The 23778-nt window shown below is 49.9% G+C and overlaps 1 protein-coding gene across 1 annotated transcript in view; it reads right to left on the bottom strand.

The window, feature by feature from the left end:
* Positions 1-21638, bottom strand: part of ENDOD1 (endonuclease domain containing 1) — a 32834-nt gene extending 11196 nt beyond the window's left edge. Inside the window, exon 1 of the mRNA XM_065944716.1 lies at positions 21235-21638. Coding sequence (XP_065800788.1) covers positions 21235-21534 — 300 coding nt within the window. The 5' untranslated portion in view covers positions 21535-21638. The remainder of the gene's footprint in view (positions 1-21234) is intronic.
* Positions 21639-23778: the final 2140 nt, after the last annotated feature.

The raw sequence follows: 23778 nt of genomic DNA, 5'->3' as shown, positions 1-23778 counted from the left end.
ATAAAAGGAGACTTTCAATTTTCCTGCTAATATGCATGGAAGAAAAATAGACTAAGAGAAAATTGAGAAGGATAATTGGAGGGGAAATAGGCGCCCATTCAACAATATGTACTGAGCCTATTTAGGTGTGAGCGCTACTGTAGGAGAAAGCAGGAGGAATGATGATAATAACAACAATAATATTAACAATTATATTGTTAATATATTAATAATAATAACAATAATAATAACAACCAGCAACACTTACTGAGTAGTACATGGCAGGCACTGTTCTAAGAATTTCACATGTACTAAATCAGTAAGCAGCTCCACTAAGTACTCACTCATCTAAATCCACAAAAACTAGGTACTATTATTATCATTTTTTGACAAGTGGAGAAACTGAGGCACATCAAGATTAAGTAGCATACTCAAGGGCACACAGTTGGTGAGTGGTGATGTCACAGCGTCAACTCAAGAAGACCAGTCCCACAGCTGCTGCTCTGAATCCCTGCTTCACATGCCTCCAAATGGCATCAAGAAACTCACCATCTACTTAGGGAAGCAAGGCACAGACACACACAAAACTAAATAGGAAACCAAGGAAAAACCACGGTGTCCTGCAGATAAAGTTAAGTACCAAATACATGTTTTGAAGAAAAAGAGCAATCAGATTCCAGAGGAAGGAAGGACACCATAAACAGTCAGAGAAGATAAGATATCTTTAGCTTTTGGAGAAAACAAAAGCTGAGGCAGGGTTAGAAGGATATGCAAGGTTTTGATAACCTTAGAGAAACAGAAAGGTCAGTAGGGCTTAAGGAGACATCTGCACAAAGGCTTGAGAGATGGGGAGTCTGTGAAAATGGGACTCTGGGTAAGGAAAAGTTTTAATTGGGAGGGATAGCGGGGGACCAAATTATAAATGATCTGATACACAGATAACTCGTCATAGAATAATTACAACTAAAGCTCACCGAGTGCTCTCTAGGTAGTGGGCACCATGGAAGGGTGTTACAGGACATGCCTTCTTTAATCCTAACAGGATCCCTACGTCCTCCTCTGCAGAAAGTGTAACGTAGGCTCAGTCACTGAGTAGCGTGTGGATGTCACGCTGTCGGTGAGGGAGGCTGAGTTTGCAAACCCACGTGGTCTGACTTCAGCGACCATAAAGCACTCCAGCTCCACTCTGCTCTCTGGGTCCTTTCAATGCTGCGTTTCCGAGTCTGGACTTGATCTGTACACAGTGGACATTCCCCGAGACCAGAGTATCATTAGGGATGTGTAATTCCAGGGAAATAGACACCTGCCCACACTGGGCAGGAAAGCCTGGACCATGAGGGAGCTGAGGGAATGGAAAGGAAAGGACATGTGCGTAACTCAGGAAGGAAGGTGCCCCAGGACGTGGAGGCAGACCCGGCAGGGTCCCTGGAAGGTGAAAGATGACGTCCAACTCTGGAGCCCAGGCCACCCGAAAATGAGGTGCAATGGAGGAAAAGTGAACAGGCTGACCTCTAAAAGGGACCAAACTGACAGGCAGAAACATTTCATAGCAGCTGAAGATACAGGACTGGAGCTTGGGCACAAAAGCAAGGCTGGCCAGAGAGGGATAACATCAATAAAGGCTCATCCTGGTACACATGCACCCTGAGGTCGGGGCACCGTGGCATGACTCCTGTAAGATTCGCAGGACCGTGCACGTAACTCTGTGGTTTCCTGTGGACAGCGAGAAGTGAACCAACGGATGCTTCTATTTTAACAGCTGTGCATTCATGTTTAATTTCTCCTGGGAAGATATAACCAGTAATTCCTACACACAACTTCACGGATATGATTATTTAGGATAAGACTAAATTTGTTTTCCAATGACTTGATTTAAAGTCAATGTAAAGACCAAATCTCAAGTAAATAGCAGGACAAGTGGGACTCTGGTGAAGCAGGGGTACAAATGACTATCACTGCAGTGCAGCAACCCATTCAGTTCAGTTCAGTCGCTCAATCGTGTCTGACTCTGCGACCCCATGAACCGCAGCATGCCAGGCCTCCCTGTCCATCACCAACTCCCGGAGTCCACCCAAACCCATGTCCATTGAGTTGGTGATGCCATCCAACCATTCATCCTCTGTCGTCCCCTTCTCCTGCCTCAATCTTTTCCAGCATCAGGGTCTTTTCAAATGGGTCAGAAACCCACTGACTCTCCACAAAACCCTACCAGGTAACTAGTATCATCATCTCCACTTTACACACAGGAAAACTAAAACTCGGGTAAGGGGCAGGTACAAGGCCACTCAATTTGTCAATGGCACAGCCAAGGCCATGCCCGGCATTATCAGATTCAAAAACTCCTAGCCCCACCGCAGCAGCAGCCCAGCCTCTAGGTGAGCAAGGGCAGTGAGGAAGGAGGAACTAGAGGATGGGTTGGGGGGTGGGCAGGAGGGGCAACTGGGAAACTGCTGGAGCCGCGGGAGAATCACTTGTCCAGTATCATGTCAAAGTCAAGGGAGGACAGAGCTTTGGCAAGAGGAGGATCAGAGGAAAAGGAAGCCTGGAGACAAGGGCCGAGGGCTGTGATGATGAGGGAGCCATTCATGAGGCTTCAGAGGGCACTTTCCCCAGTGGGCTCAGGAAGGAAGACAGGTGGTGGGTGTGACTGGGTTTGGGCAAGAAGAGGCTGCAGACAGACCTGCATTTGAGCAGGCTTCCCTGGTGGCTCAGAGGGTATAGCACAGGAGACATGGGTTCGATCCCTGGGTCGGGAAGTTCCCCTGAAGGAGGGAATGGCAACCCACTCCAGTATGCTTGCCTGCAGAATCCCATGGATGGAGGAGCCTGGTGGGTCACAGTCCATGGGGTCGCAAAGAGTCAGACATGACTGAGTGACTTCATTTTACATAAAGGCAGAGGAGGAACACGGCCTCGGCAGGAGAAGCAGAGAAGCAGGGCCCACAGGGGTGAGCAAATATGCTCCACCAGCCCCCCACAAGCCCCCAAGGAAGAAGGGGCCCTGGGAGGGTGGGACAGCCTAGGTCTCCCAACATGCAGCATTGGGGAGCATCTCAGGGGGACAATGAGCATCTCAGGGAACTGATGGGCTAGAGGGGAGGGCGTCCCTGAGCAGGGCCCCTGTCCCAGAGGGCTCCCGAGCTGCGAAATCCAGACAAGTCTCAGGACCCAGGGCCACCCGTGCAGATTCGTCACTGGGGAAGGTCTTTCCTGAGGGGTGGAGCCGCTTTCGGAGATAGGGTGCGCTCTGCGGGACCCAGACGGGAAGCTCCGGCTCTTGTCTGCGTCCAGACGGGCAGGGCCAAGGGCCGCAGGTGATCGCCTATGGCACCTTCACTGGGAGGGCAAAAGCAGGAGCAGAGAGGAGCGGGGTGGGCTCGGGGGCGGGGCAGCTGGCAAGGGGAGGGGGCTGGCCGGAGTACAGACATGGTTGAGGGGTGCGGGAGATGAGGGAACCCGGTGCTGGGCAGGCCGACCCCAAAGGCAATGTGGGGAAGGGTCGGCGCAGGACACGGGGGAGACAATTTCAACAGGCTGAAAGAATGATCTCCCGTGAGAGCCACAGTAACCTTCAGATGCGCACAGGATGTCCTTGCAGACCAGGAAAGAGGGGCTCCAGGGAGAACGGACAGGTCTCTATCTCTGCTGCAGGATTTCTCCCTGGGAAAGCTGGTGGTGGAGAAGGATGATCAAAAGGGTGCTGGAGCTCCGCCCTGATTCGCCCTAGGAAGAGTGGAGTCTCCTTAGCACGCGCTGATAACCATTCACACCAGACCCTGTGGTCGCAAGCAACCTTGCCAACTCCTATCTAACTGTGGCCACGGGGACAGGATGCTTCCTCTGGGGGTTGGTCTGTTTTTCAACCACAGTCAAGTCCATGGATGAGTTGACAGCAGGGAACTGTGATGCATAAACACATTAAAGAAACTCGGTCACCCAATGGCCCATCAGCAGGTGGGTGGGAGGGCCCCCCTCGCAAGGAACCGAGATGGCAGCTGACCATCGGAACATCAGATAACCTTATCAGAGCTGGAGCTGGAGGCTGCGGGCCGGCCCTCCGCACGCTCCCAGCGTCAGAATGAACTAGATCTGAGGACTCACCACGGAAAACACCCAGGTTTCAGAAAAGCTGTGTTTCAAAAAAGAAGCGGAGGCCAGCGGGGCCACAAGAGGCAAGGAAGGACTTTTGAGGAGAAATAAACCGCCAGGCCTTTCAGCTCTCAGCAAAGGCATGAGCAGAGCTCTGACCCACCCACTGCAGGAAAAAAAGAAATAAATCCTCTCTGCTTGGCACCAAAAATCTTCCTTATCCTCTTGGGAGTAGAAACAGCTTTAGAAGAATCAGAAGGATGCTTTTTTGTGTTTTTTTTTTTTAGGGGATGAGAAATGCAGGGTTTTTTGTTTCCTGAACAGCCTTCCTGCCCTGAGTCACCCTTCCTCCAGGCTGCCCCCACTCCCCCGCCTCCGGGAGGAGCTGCCCCGGTACCGGGCACTCGGTAGGCGCCTGCAACACCGGAGCCGTGCAGAGGCAAAGAAACGCGACCGAGGCATTCTCCCCTCCTGGGTCAGAAGACAGGAGAGGGGAGGAAACGATGGCGCCCTTCCGAGTGAGACCTTCCTTTGTCTTCAACATCCGAACACATGCAAATGAAAGGGGAGGGGTGAAAAACTGATCCAATCCCAAATTTGCCGTATGACTCAGGGAACTCAAACGGGGGCTCTGTAATAATCTAGAGGGGCGGGAAACGGTGGAAGTCGGAAGAGAGATTCTAAGAGGGAGGGGACCTAGGTACACTTGTGGTGAATTCATGTTGATGTGTGACAGAGATCAAACCAATATTGTGATCAACAATCAAGTAAAACTAAATAAATATTTTTTTAAAAAAAGGAAAGATAAAGTGGAAGAAAAAAAGAGAAAGTGGAAGAAAAAGAAAAAAGACCCAATCCTAAATTGGCATTGGGTGAGGGCAAGGGAGGCCTTGAGGGCAGACAAACTCCCGTGGGACATCTCCCGCCACTTCCCCAGGAGCCTGAGACAGCCCCAGGCGGCGCCTTTAAGGCCTCTCTGAACCTGTGATACCCTCTCGGATTACAACACTCCTGGTCCTATTCCTCCTTACTCGCTGAAGCCAGTTTTCCACTCTACTGTTGCTTTCTTTTCCAGAGCAATTATTTTTAGCATTTGACTATGTGCTACAGAATTCAGAAAAGTCAGTTAAATTGAGACATCGCTGTTTCTAATTTTTTCCCCCTTCTGTGTGCAGGCAAGATCAGAGGTTCTTAGAATCACCTGTGTATACTCAGTTGTGTTCGACTCCTTTCAACCCCACGGACTGTAGCCCACCAGGTTCCTCTGCCCTTGGGACTTCCCAGGCAAGAAGACTGGAGTGGGCTACCATTTCCCTCTGTGTCTCCAGAGGATCTTCCTGACCCCGAGATGGAACCTGTGGCTCCGGTATTGGCAAGCAGATTCTTTACCGCTAGCGCTGCCTGGAAGCTTCAAAAAGCTTGAGTCAGGGGTGGTGCTTGGAGATCAGTTCATGATTTTTTTTTAAAGTTCTCCAGGTGATTCTAAATGGAGAACCCCTGTGCTAGATCACTATCAGATTCATCTTTGGTCTTTAGTGGAAATAAGCCCCTCCCTGGGCAGCTTCCATAGGAAATTAGTGGTGTTCCCTTAAATCAATACTTCTCAAAATTCAGTCTGTTTTAGGAGCAACTTAATCTTATTAAAAATACAGATTCCTGTGCTCCACACCGGAGGTGCTTAGAGAAGCCTCTGGTGGTTTCAAGAGTGCATTTTTAACCACCACCCCCAGCAATGCTCATGCCGGGGCCGGGGGTCCATGGACAACTCTGAAGCACAAACGCTGATGGGGTCAGCTCTGGTGGTGGCCCCGCTGGGCTTGAATTTTTCACAGCCTATTAATACTCTGTGAGAGGTGTCATCCTCAAATTGCGAGAGCTGGGATGGTAAAGCCCAGAAAGAGAATAAAGCACTACAGGGCCATTCAGATCCTCCACTCATCAGGGCAGCTAATGTTCTGATCACAAAAGTGGGTACTCATAGATTTCCCACCTTACATGTGAAGCGAGAAGCCTCTCTTTGCCATCTGTACTTTTTGGGTCATATCTCAGTACTCTTTCTAACATCTTCAATAGCATCCTGTACTTGCAGGCCAAGTGGCAAAGTGGCACAGTCATGGCCACCCTCCCCCCTCCAGTGCCTCCAATGCCTCCTGTCACATCTTCTCATTCATCAACCAGAAAAGTGCAATCTCGTCCCCCAGCTGAGTCAGTTACCTGGTTACTATGGAAACGCTGCCCTGCTTACCTCTGTGCTGCAGCCCATGTCAGCACTCGCTGGGGTGCCTTCACCAATCCTCTCTGCTACTTATGTCCTATCTGGGGGTCCAGGCCTGGCTCTAACCTCACAGCTGCCGTGTGGGGTGCTCTTCTTTGGCCTCCCAGATCCATTCTCCACCCTCTTCCATGCCTGCTCTGTGTCCCAGGGGCCTGATTTCCAGGGACCACACCATCTGAGCTCTCCTGCCCTCTGGCTTCTGACTGGAGCAGCCAATGGGAGGAGAGAAGGCACATGATTTATCCCCTCGCTCCCTCCAAACTCTGGGAGATGGTGAAGGACAGGGAGGCCTGGCTTGCTGAGGTCCACGGGGATGCAAGGAGTGGGACACGACTGAGCGACTGAACAACCACCTCCCCAGCTGGCTGTTGCAGTTCTGACTCCGGCTGAGTTTCTCTGCAGTCACAGCTCTTACCAGGCTCCCTGCAGGCCTCGCAGGCCTGGGATGGTGAAAGCTTCCTACAATAGCCAGGCCCTGGGTACTTGAGTGTATCTTATTGACTTCCTTGCGTGCACGCGTGTATGCTTAGTTGCTCACTTGTGTCTTCCTCTGTGATCCACAGACTGCAGCCCTCCAGGCTCCTCCGTCCAGGGTATTTCCCAGGCAAGAATACTGGTGCGTGTAGCCACCTCCTTCTCCAGGGGATCTTTCTGACCCGGGGATTGAACCCGGGTTTCCTGAATTGGAGGCAGATTCTTTACCATCTGAGCCGCCAGGGAACCACCAGCCTGTTGACTCCCTTAAATCTCTGTAGTTTCTTCATTCAGTTCTTACAGTTAAACCACTTTGAAAGTTCCGTCTGTTTCCTTCTCAGACCCTGGCTGATACAGCCTCAGTAAGATCTTTCCCAAGGCCCCAACTCACCCAGTCCCGGGAGATCACACCCACCTCAAGGTCTTCTGTAGTGTGAATCACACACATGGTTGGTACACAGGCCAGGCTGCATTGAGTAATGAGGGTCCCTGGAGTAGCCTAATCTGGCTGCCCACCCTACACTCTCCCAGGCAACCGCTAGCTCTGCCAACCGTATCAGCCAATGCGCCACACTCAACTCTTACGTCTAGCTTAACCTAGTACTTCTGACCCTGTCCCTAAAGGGGCAGTGTTCCTCATCACATGACCTCTCCCACCCACCTCCTTCCCAGGCATAACTTCCCAGTTTGGCGGGCAGCCTACCAGATGGCTCTCTCGGATTCTCCATCCAAGAAGCTCAGAGCCTGACATCGTCAGGGTGGGGAGGTTGCTAGATGGCCTTCAGGCTTGGCAGCCAGGCTGACCCATGGGAAACGGAAGAGCTGGTTAAGAGCGAAAAGACAGAGGAGGGTGGGAGAGAGATCCTGAAGGCTCTGTGGGGCTGCTGTCTTTCCAGAAATTTCCCGGTTCCGGATCCTTTGAGGCCTGTGTGTACCTCTCTTCCTGTGCCTGTGAATTTACCAGTGATTTCTTACGACCGTCCTGCCCTTCCCCCGCACAAGCTTGGGTACGTTTATGATTCATGCAGCAACAAGCATGAAACCCCGGGAGTCCTACTCTTATGGGAACCCAGGAGAATTGAGGCAGGGACCTTGCAGAGCAGGAAGTTTCTAGATACCTGGATTAAGTCTTGGGCAAAAGGAAGAGACATGCCTTGGTTGCAGGAGTCTGGGAAAGGATAAGAGGGGCACCCCCGGGACTGAGAGAAGGCACTCCTACTACATCCCTCAGCAGAGGAGAGCATCAGTGGGCAGGGGAACCCAGAGGACAGAGTGGGAGTGGCTGAACGCAGAGGAAAAGCTGAGACCAGTCACAGGCAAAGTGGCAATGAAGCAGGGCAGAGGGAAAAAGGGCATTTCAGCAGGAACACTGAGACGTGTTACTGAAACATCTGACCTCAGGGTCAGACCTAAGGGGATGGGAACCCCCATCATGGTTGTCTCCAAGGAAGGCATGGTCTGGGAAGCAAAGGCTCCTTATTCATCCCACATGCTTAACATACGTGTATTGAGTATGCAGACACAATGCAGTCATCCTGAGCCTCCCAAACTCATCCACAGGGTGGGAGTCTTAGGCACTCAGTCGTGTTCGACTCTGCAACCTCATAACCTGCCAGGCTCCTCTGTCCATGGAATTCTCCAGCCAGGATCACTGGAGTGGGTTGCCATTTCCTTCTCCAGGGGATCTTCCCCACTCAGGGATCAAACCCAGGTCTCCTGCATTGCAGGCAGATCTTTACTGACTGAGCTACCAGGGAAGCCCTCATCCATAGGGTAGGGGTGATTTATGAGTTCTGGGCCACAGATGGGGACCTGGGCTCTGTGAGATTCAGTCACGCAGTCAGTAACTAACAGAGTGAGTTGTTGTTGTTAAGCTGTGTTGCTAAGTCATGTCCGACTCTTTGCCACCCCCTGGATGGCAGCAGGCCGGGCCTCCCTGTCCCCCCCATCTCCTGGACTTTGCCCAAGTTCATGTCCATTGAGTTGGTGACGCTGGGACAGAGTTGGGACTCAGCCCAAATCGTCTCACTGCAAAACCCATCTTCTGAATGACTCCATATGCCCAGTCCTTGCCCCTTCCAGTGGGGCATTTCTTGCGTCTAATCCACCTTCTTCACCAGGTAAAAAGACACCTAAGGGCAGGGACTAGGTCTCGTCCCAGGCCCACGTCGTGGACTCCTATTTCTGGGCTTAGACTCCAAAACTCAGTGGACTCCTATTTCTGGGCTTAGACTCCAAAACTCAATAAATGGTTGTGACGCTAACGATAATAAAGATACTACTAGAGAAATCAATCAGCAGCCTGATGTCTTGGGACTCTTCCATCGAGATGCTAACATTCTCCCCCTGCTGCCCAGGAGTGAAGAGATGAAGGTACAGATAGTAAACAGGGTGAGCCTGTTTCTGCCACTGAAAGAAAGTGAAAGTGAAGTCGGTCAGTCGTGTCTGATTCTTTGTGACCTCATGGATTGTAGCCTACCAGGTTCTTCCGTCCATGGGATTTTCTAGGCAAGAATACTGGAGTGGGTTGTCATTTCCTTCTCCAGGTGATCTTCCCGACCTGGGTCTCCCGCATTGTCCATATAAACCCCAATTTATTCACAGAAAACAAACTGAAGATAATCTTTCATCTGTGATTAGCTGTGACCACATTTGTTATGCAAATGAGTGAGAGGAAACTCCCAGGCTCTGACTGGCCTGGGACAGGAATGGAGGAGCAGAAGGCCATCCAATATTGACAGCAGAAAAGCAAGAGCAGCGACAAGCCGGGTCAATGAGCTCCCTGGGTGCAGAATTGCAGCCTGCAAGGTCCCACTGTCAGCTCAATAATGTGTCACCTTCATCTGAAAACTGGGGAAGGCTCACAGCCAGTCTCCACGCAAGACTATAACTAACTATGAGATGGCCAAGCTCCAAAGCTAACAGGCAAAGTGCTATCTTTATCTTCAAGTTCATGAGGGAGGGGGACCTGACAGCCCTTGGGTCCTTTGCAACATCACAGCTCTCACATCAGTTCAGTCCAGTCACTCAGTCGTGTCTGACTCTTTGCCACCCCATGGACTGCAGCATAACAAGCCTCCCTGTCCTTCACCAACTCCCAGAGTTTTTACTCAAACTCATGTCTATTGAGTCAGTGATGCCATCCAACCATCTCATCCTCTGTTGTCCCCTTCTCTTCCTGACTTCAATCTTTCCCAGCATCAGGGTCTTTTCAAATGAGTCAGCTCTTCGCAGCAGGTGGCCAAAGTATTGGAGTTTCAGCTTCAGTATCAGTCTTTCCAATGAACACCCAGGACTGATTTCCTTTAGGATGGACTGGTTGGATCTCCTTGCTGTCCAAAGGACTCTCAAGAGTCTTCTCCAACACCACAGTTCAAAAGCATCAATTCTTCAGGGCTCAGCCTTCTTTACAGTCCAACTCTCACATCCACACATGACTACTGGAAAAACCACAGCTTTGACTAGAAAGACCTTTGTCAGCAAAGTAATGTCTCTGCTTTTTAATATGCTGTCTAGGTTGGTCATAACTTTTCTTCCAAGGAGCAAGCATCTTTTAATCTCCTGACTGCAGTCACCATCTGCAGTGATTTTGGAACCCCAAAAAATAAAGTCTCTCACTGTTTCCATTGTTTCCCCATCTATTTGCCATGAAGTGATGGGACCGGATGCCATGATCTTAGTTTTCTGAATGTTGAGTTTTAAGCCAGCTCTTTCACTCTCCTCTGTCACTTTCACCATGAGGTTCTTTAGTTCTTCTTCACTTTCTGCCATAAGGTTGGTGTCATCTGCATATCCGAGCTTACTGATATTTCTCCCAGTGATCTTGATTTCAGCTTGTGCTTCATTCAGCCCAGCATTTCTCACGATGTACTCTGCATATAAGTTAAATAAGCAGGGTGACAATACACAGCCTTGACATACACCTTTCCTGACTTGGAACCAGTCTGTTGTTCCATGTCCAGTTCTAACTGTTGATTCTTGACCTGCATACAGATTTCACAGGAGACAGGTCAGGTGGTCTGGTATTCCCATCTCTTGAAGAATTTTTCAGTTTGTTGTGATCCACACAGTCAAAGGCTTTGGCATAGTCAATAAAGCAGAAGTAGATGTTTTTCTGGAACTCTCTTGTTTTTTTGATGATACAGAGGATGTTGGCAATTTGATCTGTGGTTCCTCTGCCTTTTCTAAAACCAGCTTGAACATCTGGAAGTTCATAGTTCACGTACTGTTGAAACCTGGCTTGGAGAATTTTGAGCATTACTTTACTAGAGTGTGAGATGAGAGCAGTTGTGTGGTAGTTTGAGAATTCTTTGGGATTGCCTTTCTTTGGGATTGGAATGAAAACAGACCTTTTCTAGTCCTGTGGCCACTGCTGAGTTTTCTAAATTTGTTGGCATATTGGGTGCAGCACTTTCACAGCATCATCTTTTAGAATTTGAAGTAGCTCAACTGGAATTCCATCACCTCCTCTAGTTTTGTTCACAGTGATGCTCCTAAGGCCCACTTGGCTTCACGTTCCAGGATGCCTGGTTCTAGATCTCATATCAGGAAATGATTTATTTGCATCTGACCTCAATCCTTCTCGAGTTGTTGAAGCTTAAGACCTCTTGTCTTTAGCACAAAAGGCAGCATCTGCTTCTCCATGTTGTGTCACCAACAGCCTCTGAAGCTAGTAAATCTGTCCCCAGGCAAATCATTTCCCTTTCTTTGACCTCTCCGCCAAGCTTTTGCGAGTATGCTTTTCTTCCAGCTCCTCTAAAGACGAGACTATTTGGCAGCAGTGATGGAACACCAGGTTGGAAATGAGATGCCGTCAGCTCTGTCACTTACTGGCCTTGTGACTTGGGGCAGCCCAGGGTCAACCCAGGCCCACTCTCTTCTTAATGTAGAGGAGGATGACACCTCCTCTACTCAGGAGGGCAAAGAAGGCATTATTTCAGGCCACCTGTCAGTTATACATGATTTTAAAGTTGTGAAAGAAAAAAGTGATGAAATAGACTTTGCATTTCAAGTCCTCAGGCCTTCTAAATATTTATTACATGAAAGTGCTTCATGAGACAAACTGTTTATGCTTCTGTGCAAACTTGCTCATCAAAAGTTCCTTCCCTCTCCCACTCCATGGGGGTGCTGATTGTTTGAGAGGCTAGTTAGATATGGTTTCACAGAATCCAAAAGGATGCTGATGCTTGACCAGAAGAAAGGATATGAGTGTGCACAGTTCTCTCTGTATGTGATAGAAATTTCTGGAATGTTACACACACACACTCATCCTCACACCCATACACACAAACTGTGAAGACTGACTATCTGTTAGAAGCGGGATCTTTTTCTTCATATACTTCCAAAATGCTCAGAAATCTTTTTTGTTAACCATAAGCACAGGATTACTTTTATCATCCTAAAAAGGCCTAAATATAAGGAACCACCACCACCACCACATTAAAAAAGTTCATGGAAATTGACTGTAGGTCTCAATCTAGGGCTGACATGCCCTAAGAGGAATAAGACTGCACAGCTTTCAGATTTCACTGCCAACGCTCAACCCGTACCTGCTGAGTGCTCAATATTCAACAACATTTACTAATAAGCACACACTCAGGGCTGGCATCGCGCTAGACCAGAAGCTGGCCAGCCGCAGCCTGTGCACCAAATCCAGCCCACCACCTGTTTCATAAATAAAGTTTTCTTGGAACACAGCCACGCTTACTCATTTATGCATTGTCTGTGGCTGCTTTGTGCTAGAACAGCCAAGCTGAATACTTGCAACAGAGACCAAATGGCCCCACAGTCTAAACTATTTACTCTGTGGCCCTTTACAGAAAAGGTTGCCAGCCTCTGTGTTAGGATGGTGAGTGTGACAGGACTGTATCCTGCATGCATGGGACTCGGGGTCTAGTCAGGGGCGCTCAGTCATACAAATAAATGTACATTTGCACCACGCTAGCAAAGAAAGGTGTCTTTGGTGCCTTTAGAGAGTATTATTGGCAGCTGACAGCTTCCCTGGTGGCTTAGATGGTAAAGAATCTGCCTGCAATGCAGTTCTGGGTTCGATCCCTGGGTTGGGAAGATTCTCCTGGAGAAGGAAATGGCAACCCCCTCCAGTATTCTTGCCTGGAGAATTCCATGGACAGAGGAGCCTGGCAGGCTAGCATCCATGGGGTCACAAAGAGTTGGACATGACTGAGTGACTAGCATCTCATTGGCAGCTGACATAGTTGGGAATGTCATGGAAGACAAAAAAAGTCCAGCAAGTACAAAGACCCTATGATGTGAGAGAACACAGAAATTAAAAACAACAACAAAAACAAAACAGGAAGAAGCCAAAGTGGACAGAGGTTAAGGACTGGCAACGTGTGACAGCCGATAAGGCTGGGAGGGGACTGGGAGGCCGACCACACAGGACTCTGGATACCCTGATAAGGACTGTATCTGAGGAGAAATGGGGAGCCCTTGAAGGGTTTCCAGTGAGGTCACTGGAGACAGGATGAATGTTTTGAAAGACTTTGACTTCCAGGGGGAGGAAGGCTAAAGGAGACCCAGGTGGGATGGGTCAGCCAGTTGGGCAGCTGTTTTGCAGAGGCCTGGATGAAGATGTTGGCAGCTTGAACCCCAGGGTACAGATGGTGGGGCTTAGAGGGGTGAAGTCTGTCTAGTGAGGCACAGAAGCAAGGCCATCAGCCATTCCAAATGGTCCCACCTGGCCGTGAAGGAGGCATCCGAGGTCATCACGGGTTCCATGGTTTCAGATACAACAGACATATTCAAGAATGAGAAGAGATCTTTCTATGGTTCATAAGCCCAGCTTTCCTTTCTCTGTGCTACCTGTCTGTTCTGAGACTGTGGTGGATGCCCAGTCTTTCAGATACATAAAAAGGGGCCATTTCCTCACATGGTCCCTGTTCCATCATGCCTCCTGGTCAATTCAATCACCCCTAAAATGAAGGTGCAAGTCAACTGGAACATGTAATTTAATTTATGTCTTCAAGCCCTAGTTCAGTCACCTATTTCCCGTGAAAAAGAAGTACTCATTTTTCAATTTTTATTAAAAATATAAAATGCCCTCCTTTGACCTCCTGTGAATGAGCCATACATCTGTCAGGCACTGGGTCAATCAAAGCATGACTAAATGGTGCTTCTATTTTGGGTTCACTCGATGAGTTGGTTTCTTTCTTATGTCTCCTTCCTTTCAATGGCCAAATAGCATATGTGTCAGGTTCTGTGGAACCAATAGGTTACGGGACCACTCAGAAGATATGATACACAACATAAAGGAAAAGACACTGTTGACCAAACAGGAATTCTGCGAGCAAGGCCAGATCACTGGCAATGAATACTCCTGGCAAGTGGGAGTATTTATCTTCTCATATTTCCACTTGTAGAGTTGTCAGTTTGAAAGGAAGAGGAATTTGAAACCCAACAAATAAAATCTTTATTCCTCAAGGCAAGCTCCATTCAATCATCATGAATTGTAACTGAGATTTCCAGAACAGTGTGTTAGAAACCCAGCCAGACATCATCCAAAGAACTGGATTAATTCAGTAAAATGAAAATAACATATCAGTCTGTTAAGAATCTGGAGAGAAAATACTGACATTGTCACTGGAAAGCAGCATGACAGAGCAAAAAGAGAGCTAAGAGCTTTGGAGTGAGGCAGCATAAGCAGCTGGCAGAGATAACCTTGGATAAGCTATTTAATGCTTCTGAACGTCAGTTTCCTAAACCACGAACCATGGATTATAAGACCTAGAGTTGTTATATGAATGAGCTAATTTGTGAAGATCCTTGCACACAGTAAGGGATTAATAAATGATAGTTCCTTTCCCTAAACTGCTCAAATGTAAGTCTGGACTGAAAGAATGGTGTACAGATCCATCACACTAGACAATTCCAGGACAAAGAGTCACTCAAATGTTCTGCCAGTCCAGGGCAAGTACCCTAACTTGCTCCTGAGAGCGACCACGAATCCGATGGAGACACTCAATTCAAATATGAAGAAAAAGGCAGCAAGGGGCAGAATGTGTGACTCCTGTTTTTACTACCTGCTAAGGAGAAATTGTGAGCAGATGACTGTGGAAGCTGCCCTGTGAGTCAGGCGCTGCCGGGCGCTCCTCAGGCTCGGCACAGGAGCCTGGAATGCAGTTGCTCTGTTTGCTTTACGACAATCCATCTCCTGGTTGCTCAGGACAGGGCGGGTGCAGACAGCTCTGGCCCTGCTTTGTTCTGGTTTTTCCAATCACCTATACTCATCCGCCCATCATCCATCTTCCAGTCACTGTCTCTCACTGTATATCTTCTGAGCATCCATCATGTGACTGTGGCACACAGACCAAGCATTTGAGAAGTACACAGATGGATGTTTTAGGAGAGACATGCAGGGTTGCAGGAGTCACCTATCTCATCCGGCATTCCATTCATGTGTGTGTGTGTGCGTGTCTGTCTAACACCTATTAGAGGAAGACCTTACCAGTGTCCACATTACTATTAAGAGCTCACCATGTTACAGGTTCTATGCTACACGCTTATATGTGCTATCTTGTTTGTCACAACTACTTTACAAGGTCAACATTGTTATTATCTTTAATGAACAGATCAGAAAAATAGGACTGGAAGAATTTGATTACACAGCTTGTAAATGGCAAAGCAGGGATCCGAAGTCAGTTTTCGTAATGAGGAAGAAAGAATCAGAAATGTCCCATTTGCTGAGCCGCTTACTCTGAGACGTCAGTGTATGATATCGTCTTTGTATCTGTTCTCTGACACAATAAAAAGAGGGCTGGTGTTAGAATGAATGAAACAGTCTAACAGCTTCAGAAGATACAAGCAAAAAGGTACTGATGGAGACGAAAGATTAAAGGCTTAACTGAGGTTCTAGCCGTGACAACTGTTCACGCACATTTACTAAGATCTGAAACATGACTTCACTGGGCCCTTTAGGAAAATACTTTTGCCATTGACCAAAATATCTGCTTTACTCTGGAGTCACTGACACCTAAACAACATTCACATGGCCAGATACGTGCCCCCACTTGTCCTGTGACTGTGGAGAAAGAGAAATGGGGTAGAAATTAAGATTCCCATCTGAAAGATGTACTGCTGGCTCAAGTCAATAAAGAATCTGCCTGCAATGCAGGAGACCCAGGTTCAATCCCTGGGTTGGGAAGATCCCCTCGAGAAGGGTATGGCTCCCCACTTCGGTATGCTTGTCTGGACAACCCCACGGACAGAGAAGCCTGGCGGGCTACAGTCCACAGGGCCGCAAAGAGTCAGACACAGCTTAGCGACCACACTTTCCCTTTTCATGAAAGATGAGAATTAAAGTTCTATGACCACTAATGCAGTGGAACCATGGGAGGTCAAAAATCTCCACAGTAAAACGAAAGCTCTGGACTAGGAGCAACTACTCATGAGTTCCAATCCAAGCTATGTGACCTTGGGCACAACAATTAATTAATCCCTCTGAGCCAGTTGCCTCATAGCTACAATGAGGAGAATAAGATCTACCTCACAGTATTTTTGTAAGATTAAATAAGTTTAGGCAGACTGTAAAGCCAGTTCCTTCCAACAGTCACACGTGTAAAATGACAAAGGCTTGGGGACTTCCCTGGTGGTCCAGTGGTCATTCTGTGCTCCCACTGCAGGGCCATGGGTTCAATCCCTAGTCAGGGAACTAACATCCCACATGTCGCATGTCCAAAAAAAAATTTTTTTTAAGAAATGACAGGATCTTATACATTGACTTCTAGCGTGAATTGACAAAATCGTTTGCAAAGACATCACTAGTACGTTATCCAAAAATTCTTCCATTAAATGGAAATAAGTTGAGTGACTAAAAGGTCAACGTTCCCTGTACTAAACCAGAACCCAGTCCTCAGTTCTGACTCCAAACCCTTCAGACCATTTCCATTCAGCTAACAGGGACACATGCTATCCCATCTCTTTCTTGCCTTCTCCCCATTCTCAATTTTAAGGTGACCATATTCCACATAAAACCCACAACACCCCTCTGTCTTCTCTGCTTCCTTTTGAAGTTCTCACTGTGTCCCTCAGAAGGCCCCTCAAATGTGGGGACCTGTTATATGACACTGGTGGTCATGGGGGCTTAGTCGCTAAGTCGTGTCCCACTCCCTGTGACCCCATGGACTGTAGTTCGCCAGGCTCCCCTCTGTCCATGGGATTTCCCAGGCAAGAATACTGGAGTGGGCTGCCATTTTCTTCTCCAGTTACATGATGCTAAAGAGAGCTAAATCATTTGAGGTAGTTCCAAACATCAGAGCTAGAACTGGTGGGGTGGATTTAGAGGAAGGTTCCAGCTCTGCATATGGAATATGCTTGGAACAGTGGCGGCTGGCCAGCTGGGAGGCGAGCTTCTAAAGCAGGCAGCTCTCCACCAAGACAGCTCAAGCAGAATATCTCACCTCCTGCTGCTGGATTGAACCCCTGAACATCATATGATTTTATCCAGAACTTACTGAGTGCTTTCTAATGTCTTGGGCCTTAGAAAGGCAAGTATGAGTAAAATGTGGCCCTCAGCTCTCAAAAGCTCACACTGGAGAGACAAACTCATGAGCAGGTAGTTATAAAGCAGTGTGTGTGTGTGTGTGTGTGTGTGTGTGTACATGCACACGCGTGTGCATGCACGTGTAAGCGCTCAGGCATGTCAAACTCTTTGCAACCTTAAGGACTGTAGCCTTCCAGGTTCCTCTGTCCATGGAATTTTCTAGGCAAGAATACTGAGTGGATTGCCACTTCCTTCTCCAGGGGATCTTCCCAACCCAGGGATCAAACCTATGTCTCCTACATTAGCAGGTGAATTATTTCCCACTGAGCCACCTGGGAAAGTGAAAACGAAAGTCGTTCAGTCGTGTCTGCCTCTTTGCCACCCCATGGACTACACAGTCCATGGAATTCTCCAGGCCAGAATACTGGAGTGGGTAGCCTTTCCCTTCTCCAGGGGGTCCTCCCAACCCAGGGATTGAACCCAGGTCTCCTGCACTGCAGGTGATTCTTTACCAGCTGAGCCACGAGGGAAGCCCAAGCCACCTTTATAAAACAATGTGGTAAGAACCAAAATAGAGAAATTACAGGGAATGCTGCAGGGTGGTCTAACTCAGGAGGTGGCCCTCACTCAGGTGGGCTGTTCTTTCTGGAGGAGGTGACACCTGGACAGTCTTAAAGAATGGAGTAGGGGAAGCAGTGAAGGGCGAGATGGGGGCAGTGTAGGACGGGTGTTCAGGGTGAAAGGACTGAGCGTGAGCAAAGGAACAACCGTAACCCACAGAATGGTATATGAGAGGCCCTCCAGGCAGCTGGATAATGCTAGAACAGTCCACAGGGGTGGGAGGCAGGCTGGAGCTGCAGACAGGAGCCTGGGGAAAGGGGACCTTATAACCTGCATTCTGCGGCGTGAAATTTGTCCTGGAGGCACTGGGCAGCCAACACCCTAAAGGTTCTAAGTACACAGGTGGCTAAGTTTCCATCTCTTTGGATTTAGGAAGTTTTCTTTTCTTTTCCCAAAGGGAGACTGCAGACCAGCTTTGAGAACCGCTGACTTAAACTCGGGAGCCCCAGGGTTAGAACAGCCCTGCCTGACTCACCACCGAAGGCGAACACCCAGTTCCTTAGGTCCCTGCCTCTTCCTCTTCTGTCTCCTGGGCCTCTCGGTAATGCTGACCTCACAAAAAAGTGATGTGGGCACCAGGTGACTCAGCGTTACAGAGGGCTTGGAAGTGGCCGAAGTCCACGCTGAACCCTGAGCATCTTCCTGCAGCAGGCGCGCTGGCGGGGAGGCAGGTTTGCTGCAGTGAGCTCCAGGGCCCTCCAGCCTTGTGATCTGGCAGCTTCTCCCCCCTCTCACCTTCCTTGCCTTCCATTTAATACCCACTGGCTCCTGGCTGACTCAGTCAGACACTACGGTGGGAAGGGACGGCCAGCACAAGCCCACCTTGCAGATGAAAGCATCCTTCTGCCTGGGCTCAGCCACCGGACTACTGCCAGCACCCCAGGAGGGACCCCTGGCCTCCTGGGCTTTTCTCAACTGCTGCACCTCCTAGCTCTCGAGCTGCCCCCTCCTCAACCCAGGGCTCCCCTGACGGCTCAGCAGGTAAAGAATCTGCCTGCCAATGCAGGAGACTCGGGTTCCATCCCTGGGTCACGCAGATTTCCCTGGAGTAGGGAATGGCAACCCACTCCAATGTTCCTGCCTGGGAAATCCCAAAGACAGAGGAGCCTAACAGGCTCCAGTTCATGGCGCTGCTAAGAGTCGGACACAATTTCGTGACTAAACAACAACAACAACCACCCACCTCACCGGCTCCTTCCTCCTTCCCCATCCTATTTTGCCCCCCCAGACCTATTCCTCACTTCTCAGGGCCCAGAGTCTCCACTGCCTCCCCGAAAATCCTGTCCCTCTCTTCTCTCCTGAATGAGTCATGCTCCTTCGGGCTCCTTCAGTAAGTGCCTAAATGCCCCCCACCCCTCCCACTTCCTTGATCACTCCATTCCCAACCCCGCCCTTCCACCACTCCCCTTCAGTCTGAGCACCAGTTGACCATCATCTACCTCCTGGTACTGGTTCAGCTGCTCCGACCATTCCCTCCACACGAATCCCTGAATCAGCTACACACGTCCCACTAAGCATATTCCCTCTGCTGGGAATATCCTCATCCCTGTCCCCTTCTGAACATCCTTCCAGGCACAGCACAAATGTCACCCTGACCCAAAGGCTCTCTCCTCTCACCTCCAAGACTGATTAAATCTAATAGGGCTTTGTTTACCTTTTTAAACAGAGGGTGTTTGGCTTATGTTATAATAACAGCTAGGGCTGATGTATCAGGCACTCCTCAGAGAACCTTGTATAAAGTAACTCATTTAATTCTCAGAACCACCCTGTTATTACCTCTAAGTCAATCTGCCCAAGTTTACAGTGAGCCAGTGGGAGAAAGATTCTTTACCGTCTTAGCCATCAGGGAAGCCCCAGTGTATGCCTAAGAGTATCTAATTTGCCAAGGCTTTTTCATAAGCCTGAGCTCATCAGCTGGATGTGGAGAAGGTAAAGAGGACAGAGGTGCAGATGGGCTGAGATATGGTCAAGGTCTTAGAGCTAGAAATAGCTGAGTGAGATGATAGAAACTACAACCCAGGGCTCTGAATAAAACAACAGAAAGTCAGTCCCCTGCTCATGGTGTGGTTCTGGGCAGCTGTGGCCATCAAGAAGGGGTAGGCTTATGTAAATCAACTATACATCAATGAAAACATTGGGGGAAAAAAATAAGAAAAATATCAAAGTCAGCCAGTTCTTTAAAAGGAAAAGAAAAGGGGGGTGGGGGGGTGGGCTGCGTGTCCAGCTGCCCCCTCCCCCCATGGATGAAGTGCCCTTGGTTGTCGGGCAGGGGAGCCTGACCGGAACTTTTAGACAGAAGCTGGCTGAGCTGACTAGGGCAGAGTGTGTTAAGGCAGGTTCAGCAGGACCTCTGGGGACCTCTCGGAATGTTTGGTCACTCTCACCAGACAGAACCCAAACCCCCTGAGAGACCACATGATTTTCCAAGCGGTCTGAAAATATATCAATAGATATAAAGAAAGAGTCAGGAAAAACCGGTTTGTCCCTCCCATTAGCTGGGGGCAGTCAATGATTCCCTACTACTTGTACCTATCCCATCCCATTTCTAAAACATCTGTATCTTTATTTCATTGACCTAAGCTCAGGGGGTGAAGAATCCGCCTGCAATGCAGGTGGCACAGGTGACGCGGGTTCGATCCCTGGGTCGGGATGGACCCCTGGCGAAGGAAATGACAACCCACTCCAGTATTCTTGCCTGGGAAAATTCCATGGACAGAGGAGCATGGCGGGCTACCGTCCATGGGGTCGCAGAGTCGGACTCGACCGAGTGCATGGCGCAATCCAACAGAACTTCAGATGGGATTTACTCAATGCCTTGTGCAGAAGGGAAGGCTTTTCCCTAGTAGGAAGACCGACCGCATCTTTCCGCAAGTTTGGCTGCCTCTCTGAGCCTTCATCTACCCACCCATCCTGCAGAATCGTGGCAACAACTTGTGAGCTCCCAGCCCCCGCGTCCTGCAGACCCGACTGATCTCCTGGGTCACCGTCTCACGCTCCTCACAATTCAGGAAATGAATGAGACACTGCAGATGTCTATGCTGTAACCGCCTACTGGGAACTTCGGACCCTCGTAGCTTCATCTCAGGCTCGCAGATGGCCGAGCTCCGGCCCGGGGTGTTGACAGGGGTCTAGGCAGGCTATAATTCCGGGGGCGCGGCGGGGAAGGTCGGAAACCCGGGTCTCCGGACTCGGGCATCGAAGCCCGGGGCCGCCGTTCCCCTCCCGATCGCTCGCGGAGGGCTGCCAAGCGCCCTGCGAGGCCAGTCCGGCGACGGGGCTCGGGAAGCGCCTGGCTTACCTGCGGCTCCACCAGCCCGCGCGGCTCCGCGCCCAGGGGCGCCGGGCGCGCGGCGCGGAAGGCCGAGTACACGGGGATGCGGTGCTGGGTGCTGTACAGGGTGGCGAAGCGCTCGGCGCCCTCGGATCGCTGACAGATCCTCACGTGGGCAGCGGCCGCCGGCCCCGCGGGCGGGGTCCCGGCGTAGAAGAAGCGGTCGCATTCGCCGAAGCCGGCCTCCTCCTGGCGCACCAGCCGGGCCTCCAGCAGCCCGGCCAGGGCGAGGAGGCCGCCCAGCGCCAGGCAGCGCTCGGGGCCCATGGCGCGTCTGCGGGCCGGGCGGGCGGAGAGCGAGGCCGCTCAGCTTGGCAGCCGGGAAGTCGGAAGCCGGGCGCGGCGCGGGTGGGGCGCGCTTGGCCGGCCGGGCTGGGCGGCCCCGGCGGCGGGGGCGGTCCCGCGTTCCGAGGCCGCGCCCACCTTGCGCCAGCCCCTCTGAAGACGCCCGCACCAGCCCGCCCGGGGCTGGGCGCGCGGCTGCGGGGATGCCGGCCGCGTCCCCCCGGGGTACCCCGCACCTGGCAGCGCCTGGGCTCCGCCGTCCGAGTTCCCAGGTTCGGGGACGCGCGCTGCCCATGCGGAAAGGGCTGAACCAGGTCGGCTTCATCCGGGGGGACCATCCCCCCGGGGCGCGAGCCTAGAAGCCTCCGGAGACAGCGCGCCGCAGGGATCCCCAAGGATGCCAAGAGGCGGCGTGAGATGCCCACAGCAACTGTGGTTCTTTGGGGCGGATGGGCAGAGACCCCCCCCCCCGGTGAAATCCGATACAAATCAGTCTCCCCCCCCTTCCCAATGGAAATCTTAGCATCCGCCTGCACATGGACATAACTCCGTTGAAGTTTTAGCAGGTCAGAAGCGGGAACACCCAAGTTAAGAAGTCCTGTTGTAGGAAATTCCTAAACTAGGTAGACTGTTCAGCTCTGTGGTTTACTTGGAATCAAAACCAAAACCAAGAAAGGAACGAGACCGGCCGATCTCACTGGTTGGTAGGTCGGTTGGTACATTATTCTCTCCCGAGTGTCTGTGTGCCAAGCTGGGTTCGGTGACAGCGTACAGTGGTAAACAAGAATAGGATCCCTGCGGTCCGGATGACGAAACCCAGTGGGAAAGCTTGTCCTTAATCAAAGAAACAGTCTATTAAAGGAATAATGGAACGCGGAGCGTGGAGCTGTGAGAAGCTCCCTGGGGGAGGCAGGGTCTGTTAGCGTGAAGATGTGACTGAGTAACTTGGCACACAGATGAGAGACGGCAGCTGGGACTGGGCTGGTTCTCTAGACAGAGTCAGAATGCCTACCAGGGCGCCTCCACTCACATATTATGTTTAATCTCAGTTCCTAAGTGTGACACAGGGGAACTGGACCAGAGTGTTCTGACGCTTGCCCATGATGGCTCAGTTGGTGAGTGAGGAGACAGGTTTGGTCCAGGCCCATTTGCTTCCTAAGCCTGGCCTTTCCTCTAAGTCACAGCACATTGGTAACGTGAGCCTGTAAAATAGGAGACAGATTGTCAGGAGAACACATTTTGGAGCTTCTTAAGCTGTTGTTCTTAACAAATCCCTTATGGGCTTCAATATCTGAAAATGTTAACTAGGTCTGGTCCCTGAAATGAAACCTAAACTTGTTTCTTACTTAAAAAAAAAAAAAGACAAACACCTTTACTGTGATGTCACAGAAATGGCTAGACTTGAAATCCCCTTTGATATGGAGTAATAGGCTTCATGGGATTTTTTAATATTTATATTATTGTATAGGATTATTCATGTTCCCCAATGTCAGTTCATGTTGTCAACTCTAAACACAATTAAACAACTAGAAATCGGTCCCTCTCCTCTCTGTGTTCCCTGTACATGCTCATTATGCTACTTATCACGTTAGACCAGCTGTCCCCAACCTTTTGGCACCAGGGACCGATTTTGTGGAAGACAATTTTTCCATGGGTTTGGGGCGTTAGTTTCAGGATGATTCAAGTGCATTACGTTTATTGTGCATGCATGCAGGCCTACGAAGTCACTTCAGTCATGTGCGACTCTTTGTGACCCTATGGACCGTAGTCCATTAGGCCCCTCTGTCCATGGGGTTCTCCAGGCAAGAATACTGGAGTGGGTTGCCATGCCCTCCCCCAGGGGATCTTCCCAACCCAGGGATCAAACCCGCATCTCTTATATCTCCTGCATTGGCAGGCAGGTTCTATTATCATTACATCAGTCCCACCTCTGATCATCAGGGATTAGATCCCAGAGGCTGGGGACCCTGGATGTTAGGGTATTAATCAGTCTGTCTTCTCTACTAGTCAGGTACTCCTGGGGACAGGCTTGTCCCTTCTTACTCTCTGGGTCTCACTGGCTGCCAAAGAGTCTGGAATAATAGATGTAATATGTGATTTTGTTGTATTTGAATAAATGCAGAATATAAAAATAAATTCTCAGTTTTATGACTAAGGCATTTGTATGACCTTAATTCACTGTTTCTCAAACTTTCTTGATTCTTCCCCCCACCCCACCCCCAAGCA

The sequence above is a fragment of the Muntiacus reevesi genome, chromosome 9, assembly GCF_963930625.1.
Source record: "Muntiacus reevesi chromosome 9, mMunRee1.1, whole genome shotgun sequence".
NCBI classification, from domain to species: Eukaryota; Metazoa; Chordata; class Mammalia; order Artiodactyla; family Cervidae; genus Muntiacus; species Muntiacus reevesi.
Note: the sequence above shows the minus strand (reverse complement) of the source record. Positions and strands in the feature narration are given on the sequence as shown.